Source organism: Pungitius pungitius, chromosome 17, assembly GCF_949316345.1.
Source record: "Pungitius pungitius chromosome 17, fPunPun2.1, whole genome shotgun sequence".
Taxonomy (NCBI): Eukaryota; Metazoa; Chordata; class Actinopteri; order Perciformes; family Gasterosteidae; genus Pungitius; species Pungitius pungitius.
This window is the reverse complement of record NC_084916.1, coordinates 17,078,551-17,100,740: the sequence shown is the minus strand read 5'-3', so window position 1 is coordinate 17,100,740 and position 22,190 is coordinate 17,078,551. Positions and strand designations below refer to the sequence as shown.

At 47.0% G+C, this 22,190-nt stretch overlaps 2 protein-coding genes across 5 annotated transcripts; one reads left to right on the top strand and one right to left on the bottom strand.

The window, feature by feature from the left end:
- Positions 1-1,797: 1,797 nt before the first annotated feature.
- LOC119219038 (cell division control protein 42 homolog) lies at positions 1,798-11,781 on the bottom strand. Of its 3 annotated transcripts, XM_062558550.1 has the most exons (7): positions 11,649-11,781; positions 10,258-10,398; positions 7,153-7,257; positions 4,999-5,071; positions 3,961-4,070; positions 3,645-3,842; positions 1,798-3,207 (listed from the first exon to the last, which is right to left on the bottom strand). In XM_062558550.1, exons 3-7 carry the CDS (start codon positions 7,255-7,257, stop codon positions 3,118-3,120), a joined length of 576 nt encoding a protein of 191 aa, XP_062414534.1. In that variant the 5' UTR covers positions 10,258-10,398; positions 11,649-11,781; the 3' UTR covers positions 1,798-3,117. The 3 variants fall into 3 exon arrangements, with proteins under 3 accessions (XP_062414534.1, XP_062414535.1, XP_037329798.1); XM_062558551.1 differs by lacking the exon at positions 10,258-10,398 and having other exon boundaries at positions 11,649-11,723; XM_037473901.2 differs by lacking the exons at positions 10,258-10,398; positions 11,649-11,781 and adding an exon at positions 8,846-9,405.
- Positions 11,782-11,787: 6 nt separating this feature from the next.
- LOC119218975 (gamma-enolase) lies at positions 11,788-22,038 on the top strand. Of its 2 annotated transcripts, none has more exons than XM_037473799.2 (13): positions 11,788-11,911; positions 16,577-16,662; positions 16,879-16,974; positions 17,227-17,285; positions 17,814-17,883; positions 18,646-18,779; positions 18,948-19,039; positions 19,134-19,264; positions 19,467-19,664; positions 19,757-19,958; positions 20,157-20,265; positions 20,371-20,429; positions 21,138-22,038. In XM_037473799.2, exons 2-13 carry the CDS (start codon positions 16,578-16,580, stop codon positions 21,205-21,207), a joined length of 1,305 nt encoding a protein of 434 aa, XP_037329696.1. In that variant the 5' UTR covers positions 11,788-11,911; position 16,577; the 3' UTR covers positions 21,208-22,038. The 2 variants fall into 2 exon arrangements, with proteins under 2 accessions (XP_037329696.1, XP_037329697.1); XM_037473800.2 differs by lacking the exon at positions 11,788-11,911 and adding an exon at positions 15,579-16,471.
- The last annotated feature ends 152 nt before the right edge of the window (positions 22,039-22,190 follow it).

Below are 22,190 nucleotides of genomic sequence, written 5' to 3'. Positions count from 1 at the left end.
AATAGCACTCGAAAGCATCAACGCACACAACCTCTGACACACAGAAGGAAACGGACGCACAAAATGAAAGATATAAAACCGCAACGATCGAGATAAAGAGACCCGACGATCAAAGACAAACACACACACACAGCCATTCAACACATTGTCGCACACATTGATGGTCAAACAGCTCTGCTTTTGTGCCATCTCCATCTTGTTTTTTTAAGGAGGCCATCTTGGATTTGACGCCATGACCCCAGAGGGCGGAGCTAAGGGGCGACTTTACTTGGGATGACGAGTTAAATGAAAACAAAGAGACCGGACTGGACAAAGCTGTGGTTGAGACCTGTCAATCACAGTAAGTCCCGCCCTAAAGCATCCCCTGCTTTATGGTCTGTTTGACTTTGGATGGACTCATGCTGTGTTTTTCTTGATGGTAGTTTTTGTCCATTTCAACTTGTGTCCAAAGGTCTGTCCCCAAAGTGGACATGAAGGACCTTGTTGCCTTCTCCACACTCGACAATGTAGACAAACGTTGTTCTGACTCAGCATAAAAGGAGCTCGACGTGTTGCGGGCCCACTGAGCGTCCTCGCCGGGCCACGAGCGCACGCTCTGCACGCCTCCAAGAGACGAGACAGTGTAACATTTAAAAAAAGAACGGAGGTCGGGTTTCTATCCCATGATGCAACTGTTCTACACCCCCCCCCCCCCCATTGCTCCTGCACCTTCTCCAAGCTGGTTGCCTGTGGCAACGCACTTATAACGAGGTCAGATGGACATCCAAAAATATGCAGCAGAGAACGAGGCGCGTCGGGATGAAGGAGACAAGATGGCCGCCACGTAGACACGACCTTTCACCTGATGCGCGTTCAAACAACAACTGTCAAATAAAAGTAAAAGTAAAATGTATTTAGTTACTTTCCAACGCCGCTCACATGAAAAATGACACAAAATACACCATTTTAATATTTAGAGTTGATGGATTAAATAATCACCTCGTTCACAGTTGATGACTCAACACAAGGAATCACACAAGTCGACTCAAATGAATAAAGTGGAAAATAATCCAAAACTCTACGAGTCGACCTTCTGGATCGAGTCGACCTTCTGGAGGAAAAGATGTTCCCTAAAAAAAACCTTTTTTAATGTACAATTTGCGCAAATTTAATGGAGCTTTTTTCCATCATAATGTGATTAATCATAATCACACACCTGGCTGCAAGCTCTGTAACGACATTTAAGGGACGTGTACATAAAAGGGGGGGGGGGGTTCAATCTCACGCTGTTGTCTGATGCACCAAACACCCTTTAAACAGCCTTTGAGCTCTTTGCACGACGTCTGGACCCGACACCTGTGCATGACCAGGCCCATGGCTTGTTTGTTTTGGGTGGGGGGGGGGGGGGGGTGAGGGGGAGACGAGGTATGAATGAATCTCTCTTCCTCTGCAGGACAAAGGAGCGACTGAGCCTCCATGCCACGTTGCTCTGAAGGATCCATTTTAGTCTGCCAATCAAAATGAGCCGCGGAGATTTACATGCCGTAACTACCAAAGACCCCCCCTCCCCCCCTCCCCCGAACAAAAGCCGGGGGGTTGGCCCCCCCTGCTGTTCACCTCTGGGTACTGAGGGGGGGGGCTGTGTGTGAAATGAACTAAATGAAAATAAAAAATGTGTATATTATCATGTTCTCTTAAAGGAATGTTTGAGGCATTGTTTAGGTACATTTATCCCAAATAAATAATAAAAATGGCAGCGGGGGGAGAAAATAAGCAGCACAAATGTGAATAAATAAAATAAATAAGTCAACGCAAAACAACATTCAAGTACTGTTTTTATTATTTGCGAACACCCAACAGTTCCAACATGAATCTCTCCACATGTGTAATTATTGCTTTATTAGCTCTTATTAATGGTTCAGCTTCAACACCGTCAAGTAATAATAAAAAGGATGCCCCGAAACTGCTAAAACAAGACCACCCGAGAAACAAGGAAATGTATATAATACTTATAATCATCCGTCAGTCGTCTCCAAAACAGAAGGAAATATAATTAGGAAAGTGGTTTTTAAGTTTCATTTTGATGGGGCAGATTCTTAAGTTTAAGGCCGATTAAAACGTTCCTTCCAGGAAATAAAATCTAGTTACCACAAATATATCCTCAGTTATTCCACAGATCCCCAGTTAGTGATCGTCTGTCCCGTCTCATTTGGCAGCGTGAAACCACTCAGGGAAAGAGAAGCCATCGGTGCACAGGAGGCCTCCAGGACCAGGACCAGGACCAGGACTTTACCCCCTGGAGGAACGCAGCGTCAAACGATCGCTCTTTAATGACGCCCAACAGAATGCGTGTGTGGGAGGAGGAAGAGGAGAAGGTGATGAAGAAGAGCTGGTCGTCATTGGCAGATTTCAGACTCAAAACGTCACAGGATTCATCTGGATTCCTTCAAGGCAGCGATGAGGTGAGGATTTAAAAAAGCAGTTCGCTCGACTGCTGGAAGACGCACTGAGTTTCATTTCATATACGAGGTGAAGTTTGGCATTTGTAGTATATTTTGTCCTTTTTTCGGACGTCGTCCTGCGTGTTTACTTTAAACCAAATGACTCCATTAATCCAAAAGGCCTTCGCACATCAATGCGTTTCATCCAACAGGTAAATGTGTGTTTTAACTGAAACGGCTTTAGAGAAAAGATTCAAGCTGCATTCTTTTGTCAAGTTTACATTCAAAGAATCTTGTTACTTTTACTTACTCATCCCACTATTATTATTATTATTATTATTATTGTGGTTGTTAAGAAAACTGAAAGCTGTGAGCTTTATTTCTCATTTTGTGAGTTGACCCTCAGCTTCTGTAATAATAAACTCTGTAAACACTTTCTATGAGATCGGCCATAAATATTTAGGATCCTCGACCGTTCACTGACCAAAAGACTCCATCTTCCTAAAGTCACTTCCTGTTGGACTGTCCATTGTTAGTGAGGAGTGTCGCTCACACGCTGTAATACAATATACAACGATGCCCGTAAAAAAGCCCGTCTCCTCCAGCACCACACGCGTGTTAAGTCACTACGGCTGAAGGCACTGCGTAAAACATGCGTCTATCCCCCCCCCACCCCCTGCCCCCCCCCTGTGCCCGTCTATAGCAGGACGCAGCGCTTCTTGGGCTTGTTGTCCGGAGGCTCCAGAGCAGCCAGGATGGCCTCGTCGAACACGTTCTTGAGTCCCCGCTGACGAGAGAGTAAGAAATACAAAGTAAATAAGAGATTCTACCACAACTATATTATTAAAAACAAAAAAAGTGCATTATAGAATGACATTTTACTTCATAAGCAGTAGTGAGCTATGACAAATAAATACCTATGACCTATGAGGGTTGCAAAATTCCAAGTTGGAAACTTTCCACGGGAATTAACGGGAATAAACTGTATTTACCTGGTCATAAGCAGACATGCATGCAAACATTTCTAATACAACTTTTAAAAATGACATTTTGGATTTTTTGTCATCAAACGCGACTAATATATATATATATATATATATATATATATATAAATATGTAAGAAAAAATCAATATAATCTATCAAATGAATGGAGGCAATGAAAGTAAATGACGAGTCAATGTAGTTAATTAGGAACAACATGGTGACTAAATGCACTCGTTTACCTGCGTGAGAGCGGAACACTCCACGTATTTGACGGCCTTCAGCTCTCGGGCGAGTTTCTCTCCGCTCTCGCAGCTCAGAGCTCGCTGTTTGTTCTTGGCCAGTTTCTCCAGAGTGTTGCTGTCGTCTCGCAGATCCACCTGAGTGCCGACCAGCAGGAACGGCGTGCGCGGGCAGTGGTGCGAGATCTCCGGCACCCACTGCGAAGAGAGGGACGAGACTTTTAAAGAAAACGGTGGAGGGGCGGAGTCTGGATCCAAAAGGTATCGACACAACCTGTGGTCGAGGATCAATACGACCCGACCACACCACACTCACCTTCTCTCTGACATTCTCAAAAGAGGAAGGAGACACGACGGAGAAGCAGACGAGGAAGACGTCGGTCTGAGGGTAGCTGAGAGGGCGCAGCCGGTCGTAGTCCTCCTGACCTGCAGAGGGCGACACACCAGCTCTGATTGACAGCAAGCACACACTGTGTGGGGCACGTAGCACAGGAAGTGAGCAGCGACCAGGCGGCAACTTCCAGTGATGAAGGCTGTGTTCATTCTGTGTGGTGACCAGCAGGGGGCGACTCCTCTGCTCCCATAGACGTCTATGAGGAAATGACTCTACTTCTGTGTAGTGACCAGCAGGGGGCGACTCCTCTGCTCCCATAGACGTCTATGAGGAAATGACTCTACTTCTGTGTAGTGACCAGCAGGGGGCGACTCCTCTGCTCCCATAGACGTCTATGAGGAAATGACTCTACTTCTGTGTAGTGACCAGCAGGGGGCGACTCCTCTGCTCCCATAGACGTCTATGAGGAAATGACTCTACTTCTGTGTAGTGACCAGCAGGGGGCGACTCCTCTGCTCCCATAGACGTCTATGAGGAAATTACTCTACTTCTGTGTAGTGACCAGCAGGGGGCGACTCCTCTGCTCCCATAGACGTCTATGAGGAAATGACTCTACTTCTGTGTAGTGACCAGCAGGGGGCGACTCCTCTGCTCCCATAGACGTCTATGAGGAAATGACTCTACTTCTCTCTTGATTTATTCCCTCAGTAAACATTGTAAACATGAGTTTATGGTCTCAGTCTCTAGTTTCAAGTCTTCTTCAATGCAGCATGATGTTCATTTAGTGAATGATGGTCCATTTAGACTCAAACAGACCATAAAGCAGGACGATTTGGGGCAGGGCTTACTATGATTGACAGGTCTCTAGGACGAAAAATTTCAGAAAAATTCAATCCAAACTCGACACTCGAACCGCGGTGCTTAAACCAATAAATCAGTTTGTTTGTTAAAGAAGACTAAAGCGTTTATTGGTAACTTAAGCCCAGCCTCCTCCCCGGCGTTACCCCACCTCCTCCTTACCTGCGGTGTCAAACAGCCCCAAAGTGTACGGCTCCCCGCCGATCATCACCGTCACCGCATAGTTATCAAAGACCTGGGGAAGGGCGACAGAGGGAAGGACGTGACCCAGTGTGAGGGACGAAACCGGAAGTGCACTCACCATCCTCTTTGAGAGCCATGTAGCGTCCTTCACCCTTCTGAGAAGGGGAAAAACCGGCAAATGTCTGACATCTGGCATATTGAACAAAGTGGGTGTTTCATATATTATTATTATAATTATGTTATTATTTTTCTCCACCTAAAACAGAATTATTGGCTTTTCAGCGTTTAAGGGCGGGGCTTATCAAGGGGTCCATTGCTACCTCCTGCATGCGCACACAGGTTTTTGTTGATGACTCAGGCTGCAGAAGCTGCTGGAAACTGGTCCCAACAAAGTGGTCCGGTGTAAAAGAGCTGCAGCAACGCAGAGAAGTGTCCAGTTGGTGCTTCTGGCCTCCAGTGTTCGGCTATACAAACATTCTTCGTCAATGATTCAGATCTGGTTTCGTTCAACTTCTCACACACACACACACACACACACTCAGATTCACAGGCGGAAAAAAGTTTGATTGTGACACGACGCCCAAGCTGGCCGGGGATCGTTTTCTGGAGGAGACGTGATTTCTTTTATTGTGGCGACATGACGAAGCAGCGACGAGAAGGTTCCCGATCGATTGCTGTGAAGGATCGGAATATAAAGAGCGCTCTCTAATTATGACCAACTCAAGTCATTGACCTGGCCTATTGGGTTCAAAGAAGTTAAAACACGTGTTTGGCGTCTAGTGATGGATATTGACACAATTGTTTCTAACCAAGCAGCATGGATGAGTGAGAGGTAAATAAATATACAAAAGTAAAATAAATACAAATGAAATACAAGAAAATCATTTGTATTATAATACAACTGAGTTCCACATGTGTTACTTGCTACAGTAAACCATTAGCACCACTGCAAATAAAGACGATTATAAGAAAGATTTTTTAAAAGTGAGACATGTTTGACAGACAGATCGACAGAGACAGACAGACGAGGAAGATGAGTCAGTGCTGTTGGCCCCGCCCTCTTCTGATCAGACCTGCTGACAGTGGGACGGAGCAGGGCTGTAAATGCCTGTCAGCACTTGCGAAGCTTCCCATCGATCCGGGGGGAGGGAGGGGGGGGGGGGGGGGGGGTTTAAGATCACTCCGGCAGCAGCAACAACTCCGCCTGTCAACAGTCAGTCAGCTGATTTCCCCCAAAACAAAGACTCAAAACATTTCGGAGGACGGGTCGGGGGACGAGTCTGTACTTGATCTGTGAGGGCGTGTCCTCTTCAGCAGGAGGCAACAACGGACCTCAACCATCTCATAGAAGACACCAGATACGCACATATCACACGCACCAACAGACACACACTCAAGAGGGCTGCGATCCGAAGGATCGGCCCAGAGCAAATTCCTTTCCGTGACTTAGTTTACGAGCGCTGAATATTCTGTTGTTTTGCCCTCTCACCCGGGACAAAACCTGTTTGTGCCCCTTCCATCGAGCAGGAGGCTGAGGTCCATCAGGACCAAGACCTCACGCCACCTGTCGGCAGTAGGGCTCATCAACAGAGCGGGGTCCCCCCCCCCCCCCGACTGACTCTGACGTCCCACCGGTCACTCCTTCACACTCCACATATACATGCACATGCACTTTTTAAACTTTTATTTCCCTATTTTAAAACTAACCCATAGCAATACATTTTATTTTGCTCCTCTTGCTCTATGTTGTCATGTTGTCTTATGGTCCAATGTCTAACTGTCTGATGTTATGCGCCAACCGCCATGTCAAATTCCTTGTATTTCTGACATATTTTGGTAATAAATGACTCCTGAAAACCTGAATAATATCAGCAAAGCCCTCACGCTTCAGGCAGAAGATGCTCTTTTTCTTCTGCTGTAATCTGTGATCACACTTCCTCCATAATTAATACAACTGGAACTTCTTTTAATCCAACATCTGGGTGGATGGTGTCAGATAAAAAAAAACAAAGGTGGTAATCGCATATTAAAGAGGCAGCATATCTTTGACAGGATGTTTTTCTTCACACAAACCGTGAACAAGCATCACTTCCTGTGAGAGTTCAACCTGTACACGTTGCCATAGTTACTCACCGTGGGGACGTATTCAGAGGGAAACTTGTTGGTGGTGTAGGAGATGAGGAGGCAGGTCTTTCCCACAGCACCGTCACCCACCACCACACACTTTATGGTCTGCATCTGAGGAGGCAGGAGAGGGACCGAATCATGCACCGCGAGTCTATTGTTATTGAAATACAACATTTGGGTCCAAATAACACACAACCCCCCCTCCCCCCCTCCCATGAACACAATCAAACTACTCATGAAGTAATTTGACAATAATTTCAGTATTGCAAAATTGATATCATATTAAACTAAAACGTAAATATATGGTAACGGTAAAGTAGCAAAAAATAGATTGAATGATACTGAAGTGGGTATAAACTGACTCCTAAAGGACTCTCTTGGAGGAGAACTCTGGTTTACACCGGGCCGGAGACCATGTGACTCGCACTGACTGGCCGGCGCTTCATTAAGCCGGACAATGGTGGAAAAGGGGTCACGGGCTGCCGCCTGGTCACTGGCTCTTTGTCCGGAGCCCTTTTGGCAGCGGCAGCACTCAGCTGATTAGTGAGGGAGAAGCTAACTGGTGACAACAGTTAAGACTCAGGGAATCCCAAGAGATCCAAAAAACACATGCAGGCGATTCTGGGGAAATGCAAAGTATTTAAAATGTTGTTTTCTTCTACACGCTGTTAAATGCATCTTTTGTCTCGGAGATGCAGCTAAACATCAACATTCATCAATATTCGTACTATTCTTTAACTCTACAAAGTGTTGCCTTTTACAGAAGCACTTAATTCACAAGTTACTAAAAGTTTACATAAGATTAGTTGAAGTATTGATCAGTCGAACAGATACCATCATCCTTCAGAGTAGTCAAACAAGGAAAAGTGTCAAATATTTGTGAGCTCCTCAAATGTGAGGGTTCATTTTCATTTGTATATTTGGGATTTGGACTGTACAAGAATATTTGAAGATTTCAATCAATCACAGTGTACTTTCTAGCTCTAGTCATGTCTATAGGTTAGTTTATTAATTTGTCTATGAGGTGTGCATACATTTTCACAACAGTAGACACACTTTATAACTTTTCAAAATACCGTGTTTTTTTTAGATTATGCCGATACTTAAATTTAACTGTTCTCTTAGGGACATTTCCACTAAGACGAGCCGCTGTGCCGATACTCGAGTCCCAGTAGCAACAACTTACAAACAGCGGACTGTGGTCCGTATCGAAGGCTGGCGCGTCGTTTTTCACTCGTTAGCGGCATTTAAAGGCGGTTAAAAGTCCACTAGCTAGCTAGCTAGCACACGTTAGCTAGCGTTACGTTAAGTTGTGTCGGTGGCTATGGCGGAGCTAACAGACGCCCTCCCAAAACAACAACAAACAAAAAGCCAGTTTTAAAATCAAAATGACACGAACATAACGAACAACCTGACGCGTACGTCGACACACTGAAACACAAAGTTTCCCCGGTTCACAAACACCGGCAACATGTTTTCAGAGATTTAACAGAAGAAGCTAGCAAGAGTTAGCTAACGTTAAGTGAAACAGTTTGTTTTGACAGCTATGAGCATAGTTAGCAGCCAGCGGGCTAACCGCCATAGTTGTCACATAAAAACCGAAAGAGTTGCTCCGATGTATAACATTATATAATATATAACTTATGTTTCATTATTACATATTGGGTAAATCACAGTAAAGGACCGTAAGAGTTTCTACCTCGTCTCTTCCAGCCTCAGGGTTGACGGTAACGTTCTGCTGCGTTCATGTGCTTCCAGTAAACTTCCGTTCTCTTCGGCGCGGAAGCCGGAAATGTGATTCTGGTGTGTTCGGGTTCCTCTAGATTTATTGACGCTAAAGTGGAAGTGGGGGCCTCTACGTAAAAACGTAATGCCACTTTTGATCTATCCATAATACCGTATACATACCTTTGAGGTTCATACAAAGGGGCAGATTACATTATTTTCTGATAGAAATATAATGACCCGTTCCAGAAAAATACATAATTTCTCCCCCCAATTTGACATAAGGTCCCTGAAGGCAACATTGGGGATCGTACAGTCAGCATCTTCTCTGTGTTTATTTAGAATGTGAAGGTATCTTTAGGCTGAAATTTCACTGAGGTTTAACCAGATATTTGTGGTATATTGTCTAGCTTAAAAACGACTAACGTCATGGCTTTTTGTCTGTTTGCACATTATTAATGGCTCAGTAAGTGGAACAGACAGAAAATTCCTCAGTGACCACCAGAGGGAGATGAAGGACAGACTGTTTGAACCTTAACCCAAAATAAAATAATCTAAGATAAAATAAACGAGAACTGTAATCCCGAAGAAAACTATTTTGCAAGATATTGCTTATAAATGAAAACAACATGAGAATAAATAATTTTAAAAAAACAACTTGAGAACTAATATCAACTCTAGCGGCAGTAACATGTTACAGTTAAATGTGTGTGTGTGTGTGTAGTGTGTTGTGTTTGCGTCAATTCCAGACACTAACTATACTTTTCTGCTAAAATATTTGTAAGATCTGTAGCATAGCCGTCTTGGTCCTGTTATTGGAGGGGAGCTCATTAAGGGGAAAGGCCAGTCGACCTTCAGCGATAACCCAGCAGAAAATGAGGTGATTACAATGCGAAGGCACTTCTCCGTTAAGTCCTCTCTCTCTCTCGCTTCACAAGCATTTCATGGCACTTTGATCTCTCCTCACTTGGTCTTTTTTTCCACCTTTGTCTTCTCTTTTTTTTGCTGCCTCCCGGTTTGTCTCGTTCTCCTCTTCATCATTCCCCTCCTTTGTCTTCCTCTCTCTCTCTCTCTCTCTCTCTCTCTCTCTCTCTCTCACTCTTCTCTATCAGTCTCTCTCCCGTGGCTAACCGGGGTGATGAATGTCAAGGACGTTGTGTTGCTTGTCTCCCAACGATAATCCCATTAAACTCAGGAGTTTAATTATCGATTATCTCACACTCACACACAGACACACATGTGCACACACACACACACACACACACACACACACACACACACACACACACACACACACACACACACACACACACAGACCCACATGTGCACACACACAGAAATACTCATAAATAAAAAATACTGCTTCACCAAGATGAAAATACCCACCCGTGCAGAAACATTTCCACAATACACAAGGTAGCACACAAAGACGTGGAGACACACAGGAGACGCACGCTGGCTCCGCCCCGTTGGCCTGTCGATGTGTATCAGTGTCGGCCTCCGGGCGCCATCAACAGCTCCACCAGTCTGTTTTTAGAGCAGGAAGCACACAGCTCAACGTGCACAAAGGAAGTTGAACTAATCACGTCTCAATCGGGATATAGTTATGATTCATATAACATAATATTCACTGTGTTGGTACAGATATATTACACCAAAAAAACAATGATGATGCCTTCAAGTGTCGGCCCCTACGGCCCCGGACGTCCACCGACAAGGTAAACTGCGGGTAACCATAGCAACACAACTGTTACAAACAGTTTGTGTGATGAGGAAGAGTCTTAAAACATTCCCTCTGATGTGATGACTCCGCTCTGTTTGTATAGAAGTCCATCAGAAAAAGGGACTCGACCTCTCTCTCGGGGGCGGGGCTACAGGCTGATTGACAGGGTTGCTGCCATGGCGATGTCTGGTGTGGGAATTGTTTGTGTGTTTTCACGTCATGGAAGTTAATAGTGACGATTCAGTTGTCTAGTCACGTAGCTCCACCCACTCATGTCATCTTTTGGCCCGTGATGGATGGTGATGAATGTGTTCATACGGATGAACTTCATGCAGGCATCAAAGTGACATCTGACAAAAAGACACCACCAGGTCGATTTCCACTGCTCACGCCGAGCTCCAAATAAACTTCTCTCCTGAAATTACACAGTTTAGCAGAAAGGTAAATGAAAAAAAATGACCCGGTCTATTTTGTGTGGTCATTTTATTTTTCATAAAACAAAATGACGTGGTGTCTTTTTGTCAGATGTCGCATGAACTGGTTGATGATCTGCTAGCGTGAATCTCATCCTCACAAACACATGCATCACTACTAGTTAGCATGGATTAGCTTTGGGTGGTGCCTTGCTCGAGGGCAGCATCGAGGTGGCCTGGAGATTCAACACAAGCCAATGGTGGGGCGTTCAGGTGAGCTCAGAGCACCTGCTTCTGCCAGCACAGGGCTCTCTGCTGCTTATTGTTGTTTAAATGGTGACACACACGCACACACGCACGCACGCACGCACACACACACACACACACACACACACACACACACACACACACACACACACACACACACACACACACACACACACACACAGCTTCATCATGAGCTTGGTGGAGAGGGATGGATTATGTAACTGTATACACGAGCGGCCGAACCCCACTGCAGCACCACAGAAGAAGAACAGGGAGCCATGCACGCGCACGCACACACACACACACACACACACACACACACACACACACACACACACACACACACAGCCGGTCCTCTCTTCGTCTATTTTTACCTCCTCCGTGGGGCGACGAGCCTCTGCACCCCGTCCTTATCCCTCCATCAGACCCCTCCGTCCATCTCCTCCTATTTAATTAACCCTCCTCTTCTCCTCCTCTTCCTCTCTCTCCATCTCCCTCTGAGTCACCCCCCCCCCTCCCCTCTTTGCCACAGATCTCACCCTCCTCCTCTCTTGTTTTTCCTCTCTCTCTCTCTCTCTCTGCGTCCTCCAGTATTTTTCTGGGTTGCCGTGAGAGACAGAACACACACAGGCGGCAGGTAAAGGAAGGAAATCCTCCTCTTCCTCTTTTCATCCTAAAGGCTTTTGAAATGTGTTCTTTTCCATCCGTTGCTTTTCATTTCCTGATGATTTCATACTGAGAAGCTGCAGAGTGATGCTGTGTGTCACTGTACGTGTGTGTGTGTGAGTGTGTGTGTGTCCCTGGTCTTACTTCATACATTTATCTGGTGCTCTTGAAAATATGTGTGTGGATATTTGCACGTGACAGGAAAGCACAGTGTGTGTGTGTGTGTGTGTGTGTGTGTGTGTGCGTATTCTATACCGTCAGTTTGAGGTGTTACTGTGTGTGTGCGTGTGTGCGAACGTGATTATGCTTCATGTGTGTGTGAAGAGATGAGTGGGTGTGCGTTCTGGCAAGAGGAGCCTTCTGTGTGTGTGTACGAGCGTCTCCTGCAGTGTGTGTTGGATGGTTGATTTCTTTTCAAGAACATATGCGTGGTGTGTTTGTGCGTGTGTGTGTGTTTGCATGTTGGATTTTTTTGGAAAAAACAGAGTGAGTGTGCATTTATTGCGTGTACCGATTTCTTGGCAAATGGCTGTCAGGTGTGTGTGTACGTGTGTGTGCAGTGTGTGTCTGTTCAGGTGTGTGTGTACGTGTGTGTGCAGTGTGTGTCTGTTCAGGTGTGTGAGGAGACCCTGCAGTCAATTAGAGCTGAGTCCTCGGTACATTGAGTGGTGTGTTTGTGTGTTCTAATGTGCCGGCACAGGAGCGTGTGTGTCTGTGTGTGTGTGTGTGTGTCAGATGGTTAATTATTTTTTTCAATATGGCAGGCGTGGGCATGTGTGTGTTCATAGGATTTTGTGTGCAGCGTGGGTGTGTGTGTGTGTGATCTCGCAGTCACTCATCTTTGAATCAAACGTACGTGTGTGTGTGTGTGTGCGATTGTTGATATCTAACATGGAAGACACAGAGATGTGTGTGTGTGTGTGTGTGTGTGTATCAGAGTACTTGTGATAAGAGTGTAAATCTGAACACATTAAAGCGTACGTGTGAGACGGCTCCACTTCCTCTTCTGTGTGTGTGTGTGCTCCTCTTCATCTGGCTCCTCCTCCTCCATTTCTCCTCTTCTCCAGCCAAACAGGGTCATTTAATTATTCATCTCCCCCTCTCTCGCAATGCCCCCTTTTCCACTTGCTCTCCACTCCCCCCCCACCCCTCTCTCTCTCCTGCCCTTCCTTCTGGCCATCTCTCTCTCTCTCTCTCTCTCTCTCTCTCTCTCTTGGCATATACTAGTGTTTAAATCCATCTGTCTGTCCTCTTTCCTCATCTCTTTCTCTTTTGACTCTTCATTTGTTTCTCCCCCTTTTCTCTCCACGTATGTTTCCCTTCAAATCGATTCTTTGGGTTTTTGTTAATTCAGACGTCGAGGCTTCTGGAAGTGCACCACGCGTTGAGTTTGAGCTCTTTGATGTTAAAATGCTTTTCTTTCACTTCTTTCTATTGAATCTTAACTCAAGGTTTGGCTTTAGTTCAGTGTGGACTGTGTGTAAGAAGTGGAAGTGTTGAAACCTTGATTTTGGAATTTTGTCCGTTGCCATCTTGGTTTTTAGCATCATTGACAACAACGACAACTGCTTACTGAGACCATAAACTCATGTTTACTATGTTTACTGAGGGAATAAATCAAGAGAGAAGTAGAGTCATTTCCTCATAGACGTCTATGGGAGCAGAGGAGTCGCCCCCTGCTGGTCACTACACAGAAGTAGAGTCATTTCCTCATAGACGTCTATGGGAGCAGAGGAGTCGCCCCCTGCTGGTCACTACACAGAAGTAGAGTCATTTCCTCATAGACGTCTATGGGAGCAGAGGAGTCGCCCCCTGCTGGTCACTACACAGAAGTAGAGTCATTTCCTCATAGACGTCTATGGGAGCAGAGGAGTCGCCCCCTGCTGGTCACTACACAGAAGTAGAGTCATTTCCTCATAGACGTCTATGGGAGCAGAGGAGTCGCCCCCTGCTGGTCACTACACAGAAGTAGAGTCATTTCCTCATAGACGTCTATGGGAGCAGAGGAGTCGCCCCCTGCTGGTCACTACACAGAAGTAGAGTCATTTCCTCATAGACGTCTATGGGAACAGAGGAGTCGCCCCCTGCTGGTCACTACACAGAAGTAGAGTCATTTCCTCATAGACGTCTATGGGAGCAGAGGAGTCGCCCCCTGCTGGTCACTACACAGAAGTAGAGTCATTTCCTCATAGACGTCTATGGGAGCAGAGGAGTCGCCCATGAAAATACGTTGCAGCGTTTTCTTTGTTTTCCCACAATTCATTTTTATTTTTCTCACTGTCAGGCAAACAAGTCCCAAGAAAAATCCTAATTGATGTCTCTATATGATTAGATATAGTAATTAATATGGTAAATAGAACTACGTTCAACACAGCCAATACTGGTAAAAAATAACCCCCCCCCCTGCCACCCCCACCCTTGTGCAACTGAATAAATCTTGTTAGACGTTTCTTGTAAATCATTCCCATCTATCTGCCCCCCCCCCTTCCTACATGCAAACCCACTGTAGATACAAGTCTTGTCCGAGTCTCCTCCCCCCGGCTCGCCCCCCTCACGTGGCATCTCCGTGTAGTTCTGCTGAGCACTGCAGTCTCCTGAAGGTGTGGTGCGTTCATGGGTGTCCCCCCCCCCCCCCCCCCCCTCCTTGCTGCTGTAGAGCTTACGTAACACAGCACAAACAGCAGAGATAATAGTTTGAACTCACTGCTGTTTAGAATATAGAATCTGTTTAGAATATAGAATCTTATATGTACGCACATACTGTATATACACACATAGAACACAGTGTCAAACATCCACATTAAAGTTCACAAGACTGTGAATCTAAATCAATACGTAAAAAAAAATACTTCTGTGTTTCGTCCTTTTTTTGGGCTCTTTACATAAAATGACTTAAGAGATGGTGCTATTTAATGCTTATTATTGACAAGATGTCATTATTCAATTATACAATCACAGAATGGAGGACGATGAGTCAGATGAATCCATCTGGATGTTTGTCCTCGACCCGAAAGCTCAGAGTTACTTTTCTGGCTCTTTTACCGTCTAAAAACGACCCCGAATCCCTCCAAAGTTTCTCATATCAGGCAGCAAAGAGGCCTGCGGATGATGACTCTGCACATTCAAGACTGTATCACGATTTTAACCGTTAAGTTGCTTAAAATACTGAAAACAAACGTGGTGCCGGGGTGCCGTGCCCGTGACACCCGTGAGTCACGTGACGGCGTTTGAGGGGATCATCGTGGAACGTCCTGGGACGGCTCAGGGGACGAGGACGGCTCGGTCCACCGCTGATTGAGCCACAATAAAAAACACATGATAAGACATGTCCATATGTTTGTCAAATCAAACCCGATGGCTCGGCTGTAGTTTGTGTGACGCGCTGATTAGCGATGTTAGCACGTTAGCATGTTAGCATGCCAATGTGGTTTAGGTCTTATTTACAGCGTCACGTTGAAATATTTCAGCCGTGTTCATTTGCAAATCGGATGTGCCATAAGAAGCTCTTTGTTTTACTGGATTGATTTTTGTAAAAACAAGAAACCATATATATTTTGGACTAAGGGAAGGAAAGAGGAGACACCCCCCCCCCCCCCCTGCATGAAGCACGCCATATTGCCGGATTTAGATCGCTCACAGATTCCATGAAGTATTCATTCTCCAAGAACTCCCTTTTCTGACATGTCGTCGCGTGACTCCAACGTCAGGGAGGAGAAAATAACTGAATGTTTTTAGTCCGTTGACTGGGACTAACAGAACACACTGTACAGCGAAATGACCTCATTATTCATCTTTACATCCATCCTGTTCTCCCTCTTGTTCTCCTCTTCGTGTTGGTGCTCAGCTCGCTGAGGAGCAGTAGGACTTATGAGACATGACCGACATCCACAAACACACGAGATGCAGCTCAGAAGCACTTTGCTGTACTTCATTCACTTTGTTTGAGTTGCGTGGAGGGTTAAGCTTCCTCCTGTAAATCTTTTTATTAATAAACCGGCAATTCCAAAGCGTGGAATAGCATCTTCTCTGCAGTAGCGCTCAGCAGGATTCGTCTCTCCTGGGGGAGGAGGGGACGCAGCAATGAAGAGCCAAAGGAAGAACCCACAAAGACCCAGATAGAACCGACCCCCCCACAAACTGGTGTTTGGGTCTTCTGGTTTTTCTTTCCTTGAAACATCTCGGAGTCGAATTGGTCCTCGTAGAAGCAGAGGGAACATCTGGTGAAGCACATGAAGATAACTAAACGTAGATGTTCCGGGATGTTGGATTCTGTCGTGTTTCTGGACCGGAGGACGGACAGGAAGGGACATTGCGAGTGAAGAGGTATTTGATGATGAGATGATTCAGGAGGTGCAAAGTCCTCAGCAGAGAAGAAGAGGCGTGAGGGCCTTGAAGCTCTGTACATGCACCATGGGACGGGAATCTGTAGTCTCAGGCCGTTCCCCCTCTGGAGGGAAGCCGTGAGCTTCATGCTTCATACAGGACGTCTCAACGGAGAGCTTTGATTTCAACCATAAATCTTGTGCGACAGGTTGTTCCCCCTGTGTGTGTGTGTGTGTGTCTTCAACCTGAAGCTTCCATAACCCCTGTTTTCCTCCTGAGCGCTAAGCCTCTTCTCCCTCCGCACGTCTCCCAGGATGTCCATCGTCAGCGTCGTTGCCAGGGAGATCCTGGACTCCCGGGGAAACCCCACCGTGGAGGTGGACCTCTGCACGGAGAAAGGTGACGAGGGACACAATGAAAAGCAAAACAACACGACCACGTTGGTTTTCTCGTTGACTAAAGATACAAATGAACCGTTAAACCCTTAACCACACAAGACAGATGTCAGAGGTGACTGACAGATGCTTATTTGATTCACATGAGGGGAGGGCGGGGGGGGGGGGTTTCGTTCACTCTGTTTTCCTCTCATGGTGAAGTAACGTCTCCGGCCCTCAGGTCTCTTCAGGGCCGCGGTGCCCAGCGGGGCCTCCACGGGGATCTACGAGGCCCTGGAGCTCCGAGACGGAGACAAGAGCCGCTACAAAGGCAAAGGTACCCGAACGGAGGCCGAGGTGCGTTGCGTCGCGTGGTTTGTCACCACAAGGGGGCGTAACCATAAATGTCCCCCCCGAGCTTAATGTTCAGACCTCCCCGCGGTGCGATGTCCGACGTGCGGTGAGAGCCGGAAGGACTCAACCACGCACCAGGGGCATTCGGTGTTGGACGGAAACGTCCCCCCTCGTCCTTCTGCTCTCCCATCCGCTGCAGAGTAACTCCCTCGTTTGTGCTCTCTTCTTCTTGCAGGTGTTCTGAAGGCCGTCGGGCACGTCAACGACACCCTGGGTCCCGCTCTCGTAGCCTCCGTAAGTCGTTGGTGCCGCGCGGCTGCTTCTTAAAGGAAAACCTTGGAGATTCGGCTATTTGTTCAGAAGAGGCGGGTGTGGTGGTGGTGGTGGTGGGGGGGGGGGGTACTGACGTAGGAAGGCGTGTGTGGAGATACAGATGAGGATTTATTATTATTTCATGGTGTTCCCGAGTTTTTTCCATATTATAGTCATGCCTTTACTCCATCAGGAGAGGATTACTCCACCCTAAAGAGAATCAGGTGTCACTATCGGCTGGTCACATGATGCTGTAATAAAGTTACTGAACACATAATTCAATTACTCAAACACACGACTGGTGGAATGTCACATGTAATAAAGCCTCCAGTGTTTCTCACACAGATAAACAGTGAATTATTCTGTGAATGGGATCAAATTTCAGCCTAAAATTGATCCGAAAAGATGTGTGTCACTCATCTAAAAACCTCCGGTCACAGTGAAGTTCATTTTTATTTCCACCTGTGTGTGTGTGTGTGTGTGTGTGTTTGTGTGATTGTGCGTCGGCAGGGCATCAGTGTGGCGGAGCAGGAGCAGCTGGACAACATGATGATCGAGATGGACGGAACAGAAAACAAATGTGAGTCAAAAACATCATTTAAACTCCTCCTCCTCCTCATTCACCTCCTTTTCCTTCCCCTCCTCCTCCTCCTCCTCCTCCTCCTCCTCCTCCTCCTCCTCCTCCTCCTCCTCCTCCTCCTCCTCCTCATCCCCCTCCCCTCCCTGCCCCTCCTTCTCTTCAACCTCATCTCCCTTCTCCCATGCCTCCTCTTCCTCCGCCTCCTGCTCCTCCTCCAGAACCATCTCACACTGAACGGTTTAAGCTTTGCAAACATCTGCGGTTCATTTGCTTCATGGTTTGAGGCAGCGAGTGAAGCCGCAGTGACGGAGGCAATAAATCGCAGCCTGTCGGACTAAAGCGGAGCTGAAGGTTCTGTGAAATGCTTTCAATTGTTTTGCTGCCCTCGTTGGAATAAACACAATTATATGCAGATTAAAGAGAGATTCCTCAGAGCAACAGCACGAGGATGTTTTTTATGTGCTTTGTGTTGGTAATTCTTTGTTTTTACAAAATATGAGTGAGAATGTTTGAGGATTTAAGAACACGTGACATGAATTCAATGGATTATTCATCATCTATCGGAATGAATAATGATTCAGATAATGATGGTTTTGTGCCAAAAAATACAAAAATTTGATCCACATTGAATGGTAATAAATGACCTCAAAGGTAACTGAAATAAAAAATAAAGATAAGTATTTAAAAATACCAAGTGGCATAAGAACATGAAATGAATAAAGAATAATACATAATTTGCTGTTTTTCCATCCCGTCCTGCAGCTCAGTTTGGGGCCAACGCCATCCTGGGGGTGTCCCTGGCCATCTGTAAGGCCGGTGCGGCGGAGAAAGACGTCCCCCTGTACCGCCACATAGCCGACCTGGCGGGAAACACGGAGCTGGTGCTGCCGGTTCCCGTAAGACTGAAACTCATGTCTCCTTGTTTTTGGTCTCCCCTTGTCTCCTTCCTCTCATTCCCTCGCCTCTCTTCTCTTTTCTGTTTCTTCTTGTGTATGGATTTCCTCCTCTTCTCACATCTCCTTGTTTCCTCTCCTCGTCCTCTTCTCCCTACCTCTCCCCTACAGGCCTTTAACGTGATAAACGGAGGATCTCATGCAGGCAACAAACTGGCCATGCAGGAGTTCATGGTCCTTCCTGTTGGAGCCGAGTCTTTCAAGTAAGAATTTATCCCCCAAAACAGTTTTATTTCTCCACAATCAATGTCCGAGGTCTTTAATCTTTCCCTTTTCCGGCCCGCTGCTGTCCCTCAGGGAGGCGTTGAGGATAGGATCAGAGCTGTACCACACGCTGAAGGAGGTGATCCAGGAGAAATACGGCCAGGACGCCACCAACGTGGGAGACGAGGGAGGGTTTGCTCCCAACATCCTGGAGAACAGCGAGGGTGAGGATCTTCTGTCGCCATTGGTTACCACCAGGGACAAAATGTTGAAATCCCCCCCCCCCCTCCCCCGCCCCCTCCCCTCAACAGACCTCCTCTTCTTCACCCTCCCTTGCCGCTCGGGGCCTGTGGAGAAAACGAGCGATCTCTCGTATAAAGAGGGTTTTGACATTAAATCACTGCTCCCTGCTCTCCATCTCTTCAGCTCTGGATCTGCTGCAGACGGCCATAGAGAAGGCCGGCTTCACGGAGAAGGTGGTGGTCGGGATGGACGTGGCCGCCTCCGAGTTTTACCGCGAGGGGAAATACGACCTGGACTTCAAGTCCCCACCGGATCCCGAGAGACACATCTCCGGAGAGGAGCTGGCGGACATCTACCAGGGCTTCGTCAACAACTACCCAGGTGGGCCGCTGCGTCTTCTAGCCGAGCCTGCGGGTCGGTTAAACCCCACAGGAACCTTCTTCAACCCGCCCCCTCCCTCCCTCCTTTCCCAGTGGTGTCCATCGAGGACCCGTTCGACCAGGACGACTGGGAGGCCTGGTCCCGTCTCACGGCCCAGGTGGGGATCCAGGTGGTGGGGGACGACCTGACGGTGACCAACCCGAAGAGGATAGAGAAAGCCGCCGAGGAGCGAGCCTGCAACTGCCTGCTGCTCAAAGTCAACCAGATCGGCACCGTCACCGAGGGCATCCAGGCGTACGTTTAGAAACCCTTCGAATGGCGCCCCTCAGATAGGCGTCTACCTCCTGCTCCACCTGATTGCAGGAGATACAGATGATTAAAGAAGGTCGTCCACCTCGGCTGAGACGACAGAGAGGCCTGTGGGGAGATGCGTAAATGTGTTCTTGCTGTGTCCTTTGTGTCGGTTCTGTCTGATCCCTCGTCCCCCCCCAGGTGTAAACTGGCTCAGGCCAACGGTTGGGGGGTGATGGTCAGCCACCGCTCGGGAGAGACGGAGGACACCTTCATCGCCGACCTGGTGGTGGGACTCTGCACCGGACAGGTGGGGGACGCCAAGTCACGTGACCCCCCCCCCGGTGGTTTTCCTTGGTCACGCGGGTTCCTCTCTGTGGGTTCTGACCTTTTGTTCGACCCGTCTGTGTTGCAGATTAAGACCGGCGCACCCTGCAGATCCGAGAGGCTGGCCAAGTACAACCAGCTGATGAGGTCAGAGCGCCTGGCGCTTCATCCCTTCACCGTTTGAACACAGGACGCCGCTGTTTGTGTCCTGCGTCCCGATCGTTTGGGGTTGTTCAAAAACCAACTATTGCACTATATTTAGGCTACATTTTAATTCTCCTCATCACTAGATATATTTCCTCTCATAACGTAAACTTTGCAAAGTCTCAATATCAACAATTTTCATTCAAACCTGTTTGCAATAAAACAAAACAAAAACAAGGTAATGATGTAAAATGCTTTGGTCTCAGCGCCAAGCATCACACAACGTGACAGGCGACAGCGACACCCCATGTGTCCGAGCAGATCAGCAGCAAGGCAAAAGGAGGAAGACGAGGGAGGAGGTGGGAGGAGGAGGCATCAGCTCAGCGCTGTAATCCCATCGGACCGCTGAGGAGACGCGGGGGAGGCGCAGGGGGGAGAGATTTACAGGGGTATTAACCAGCGATAAACGCTAATCAGTGCGGTGAAGCTTGCACACACACACACACACACACACACACACACACTTTTTTGAAAAATGGGTATGGGTAAAAAGAAAAGAAACTCCCTGGTGTGGATGGATGGGCCAAACACAGGACCACATCGAGGACACAGGAGACACTTTTTGGAGCAGAGGGTCACGTGTCAGACGTGTTTCCACATATATGTGCTTTTTAAATAATCTCTCTCCTTGTGCCATCTCGTCCTCTGCAGGATCGAGGAGGAGTTGGGCGACCAGGCTCGTTTTGCAGGCCATAACTTCAGGAACCCAAGTGCCCTGTGAAACTGACATGGGAATGATTCAGACACACACACACACACGCACACACACACACGCACACGCACACACACACAAGCACTGACTGAGACGCCATACATGGGAACGAGCCATGATGCAAAGATCATCACAAAGAAGAAAAAACAAAAGAAAATATCCAAGCAAAAAGAAAATAAGATTAAATAAATTATGCACTGGACAGGTCGGGGGATGATGCCGTATGCACACACACGCATGCACACACACACACACACATGCACACACACACGCACACACACGCACACACACACACACACACACACATACGAGTAGGTTGATGCAGCTCATGCACATGCAGGGGAGCACCATGGAAATATCTAATTTATAAGCCTGACATGCACTGTTACTGTAGTTTGAATAGTTCACGAGGAGATAAACAAGTAGAGATTTAATAGGAAGCTTTAAACTGACGCAGCGACTGAAAGATAAAATAAAAAACGCACCAAAAGAGGAGGATGCGCTCAGAGAAAGAAACACGAACCATTACTCAAGTCGTACACAAACACAGCTACACACTCAGGTGTGTCTCACTCTCACCTGGACACTGAAGTACCTGCACTCCCCCCCCCCCCCCCCTCTTTCTCCTCGTCGTGTCCCATTCTGATTTCTCCTTTATGCTTGAAAAGACAAACCCAAACCCCCCGAATCCCTTCGTTCCTTCTGTTCCTCCTCAATGTCTTTAGAATCAATGTGTTGAAAAGATGAAAGAACATAAATAATAAAAAGAGAACGCTTGTCATTGAGAATAATGTGAAAATATGTGAAATAAAAAGATGTTAATTTACAATTTCAATCACAGTAAGAGTTTTGTCAGTGATTCTTTCTTTGGTATTTTAACGCCTCATATAGACTGGGGGAGGGGGGGGGGCTGGCGTAGGTTCCTGGGGGGGTCCAGATGCTGGAGGACAAAGTGGAGGCCTTGTTGACAGCAGGGGGGTCCAGGGGGGTCT

Coding starts and splice junctions, on each gene's coding strand:
- LOC119218975 (XM_037473799.2), top strand. CDS start 16,578: ATGTCCATCGTCAGCGTCGTTGCCAGGGAGATCCTGGACTCCCGGGGA. Junction 16,975..17,226: donor GAGCCGCTACAAAGGCAAAG/GTACCCGAACGG, acceptor TTCTTCTTGCAG/GTGTTCTGAAGGCCGTCGGG. Junction 20,430..21,137: donor AAGTACAACCAGCTGATGAG/GTCAGAGCGCCT, acceptor CGTCCTCTGCAG/GATCGAGGAGGAGTTGGGCG.
- LOC119219038 (XM_062558550.1), bottom strand. CDS start 7,257: ATGCAGACCATAAAGTGTGTGGTGGTGGGTGACGGTGCTGTGGGAAAG. Junction 5,072..7,152: donor CCTCTGAATACGTCCCCACG/GTGAGTAACTAT, acceptor GCCCTTCCCCAG/GTCTTTGATAACTATGCGGT. Junction 4,071..4,998: donor GGGGCTGTTTGACACCGCAG/GTAAGGAGGAGG, acceptor CGCCCTCTGCAG/GTCAGGAGGACTACGACCGG.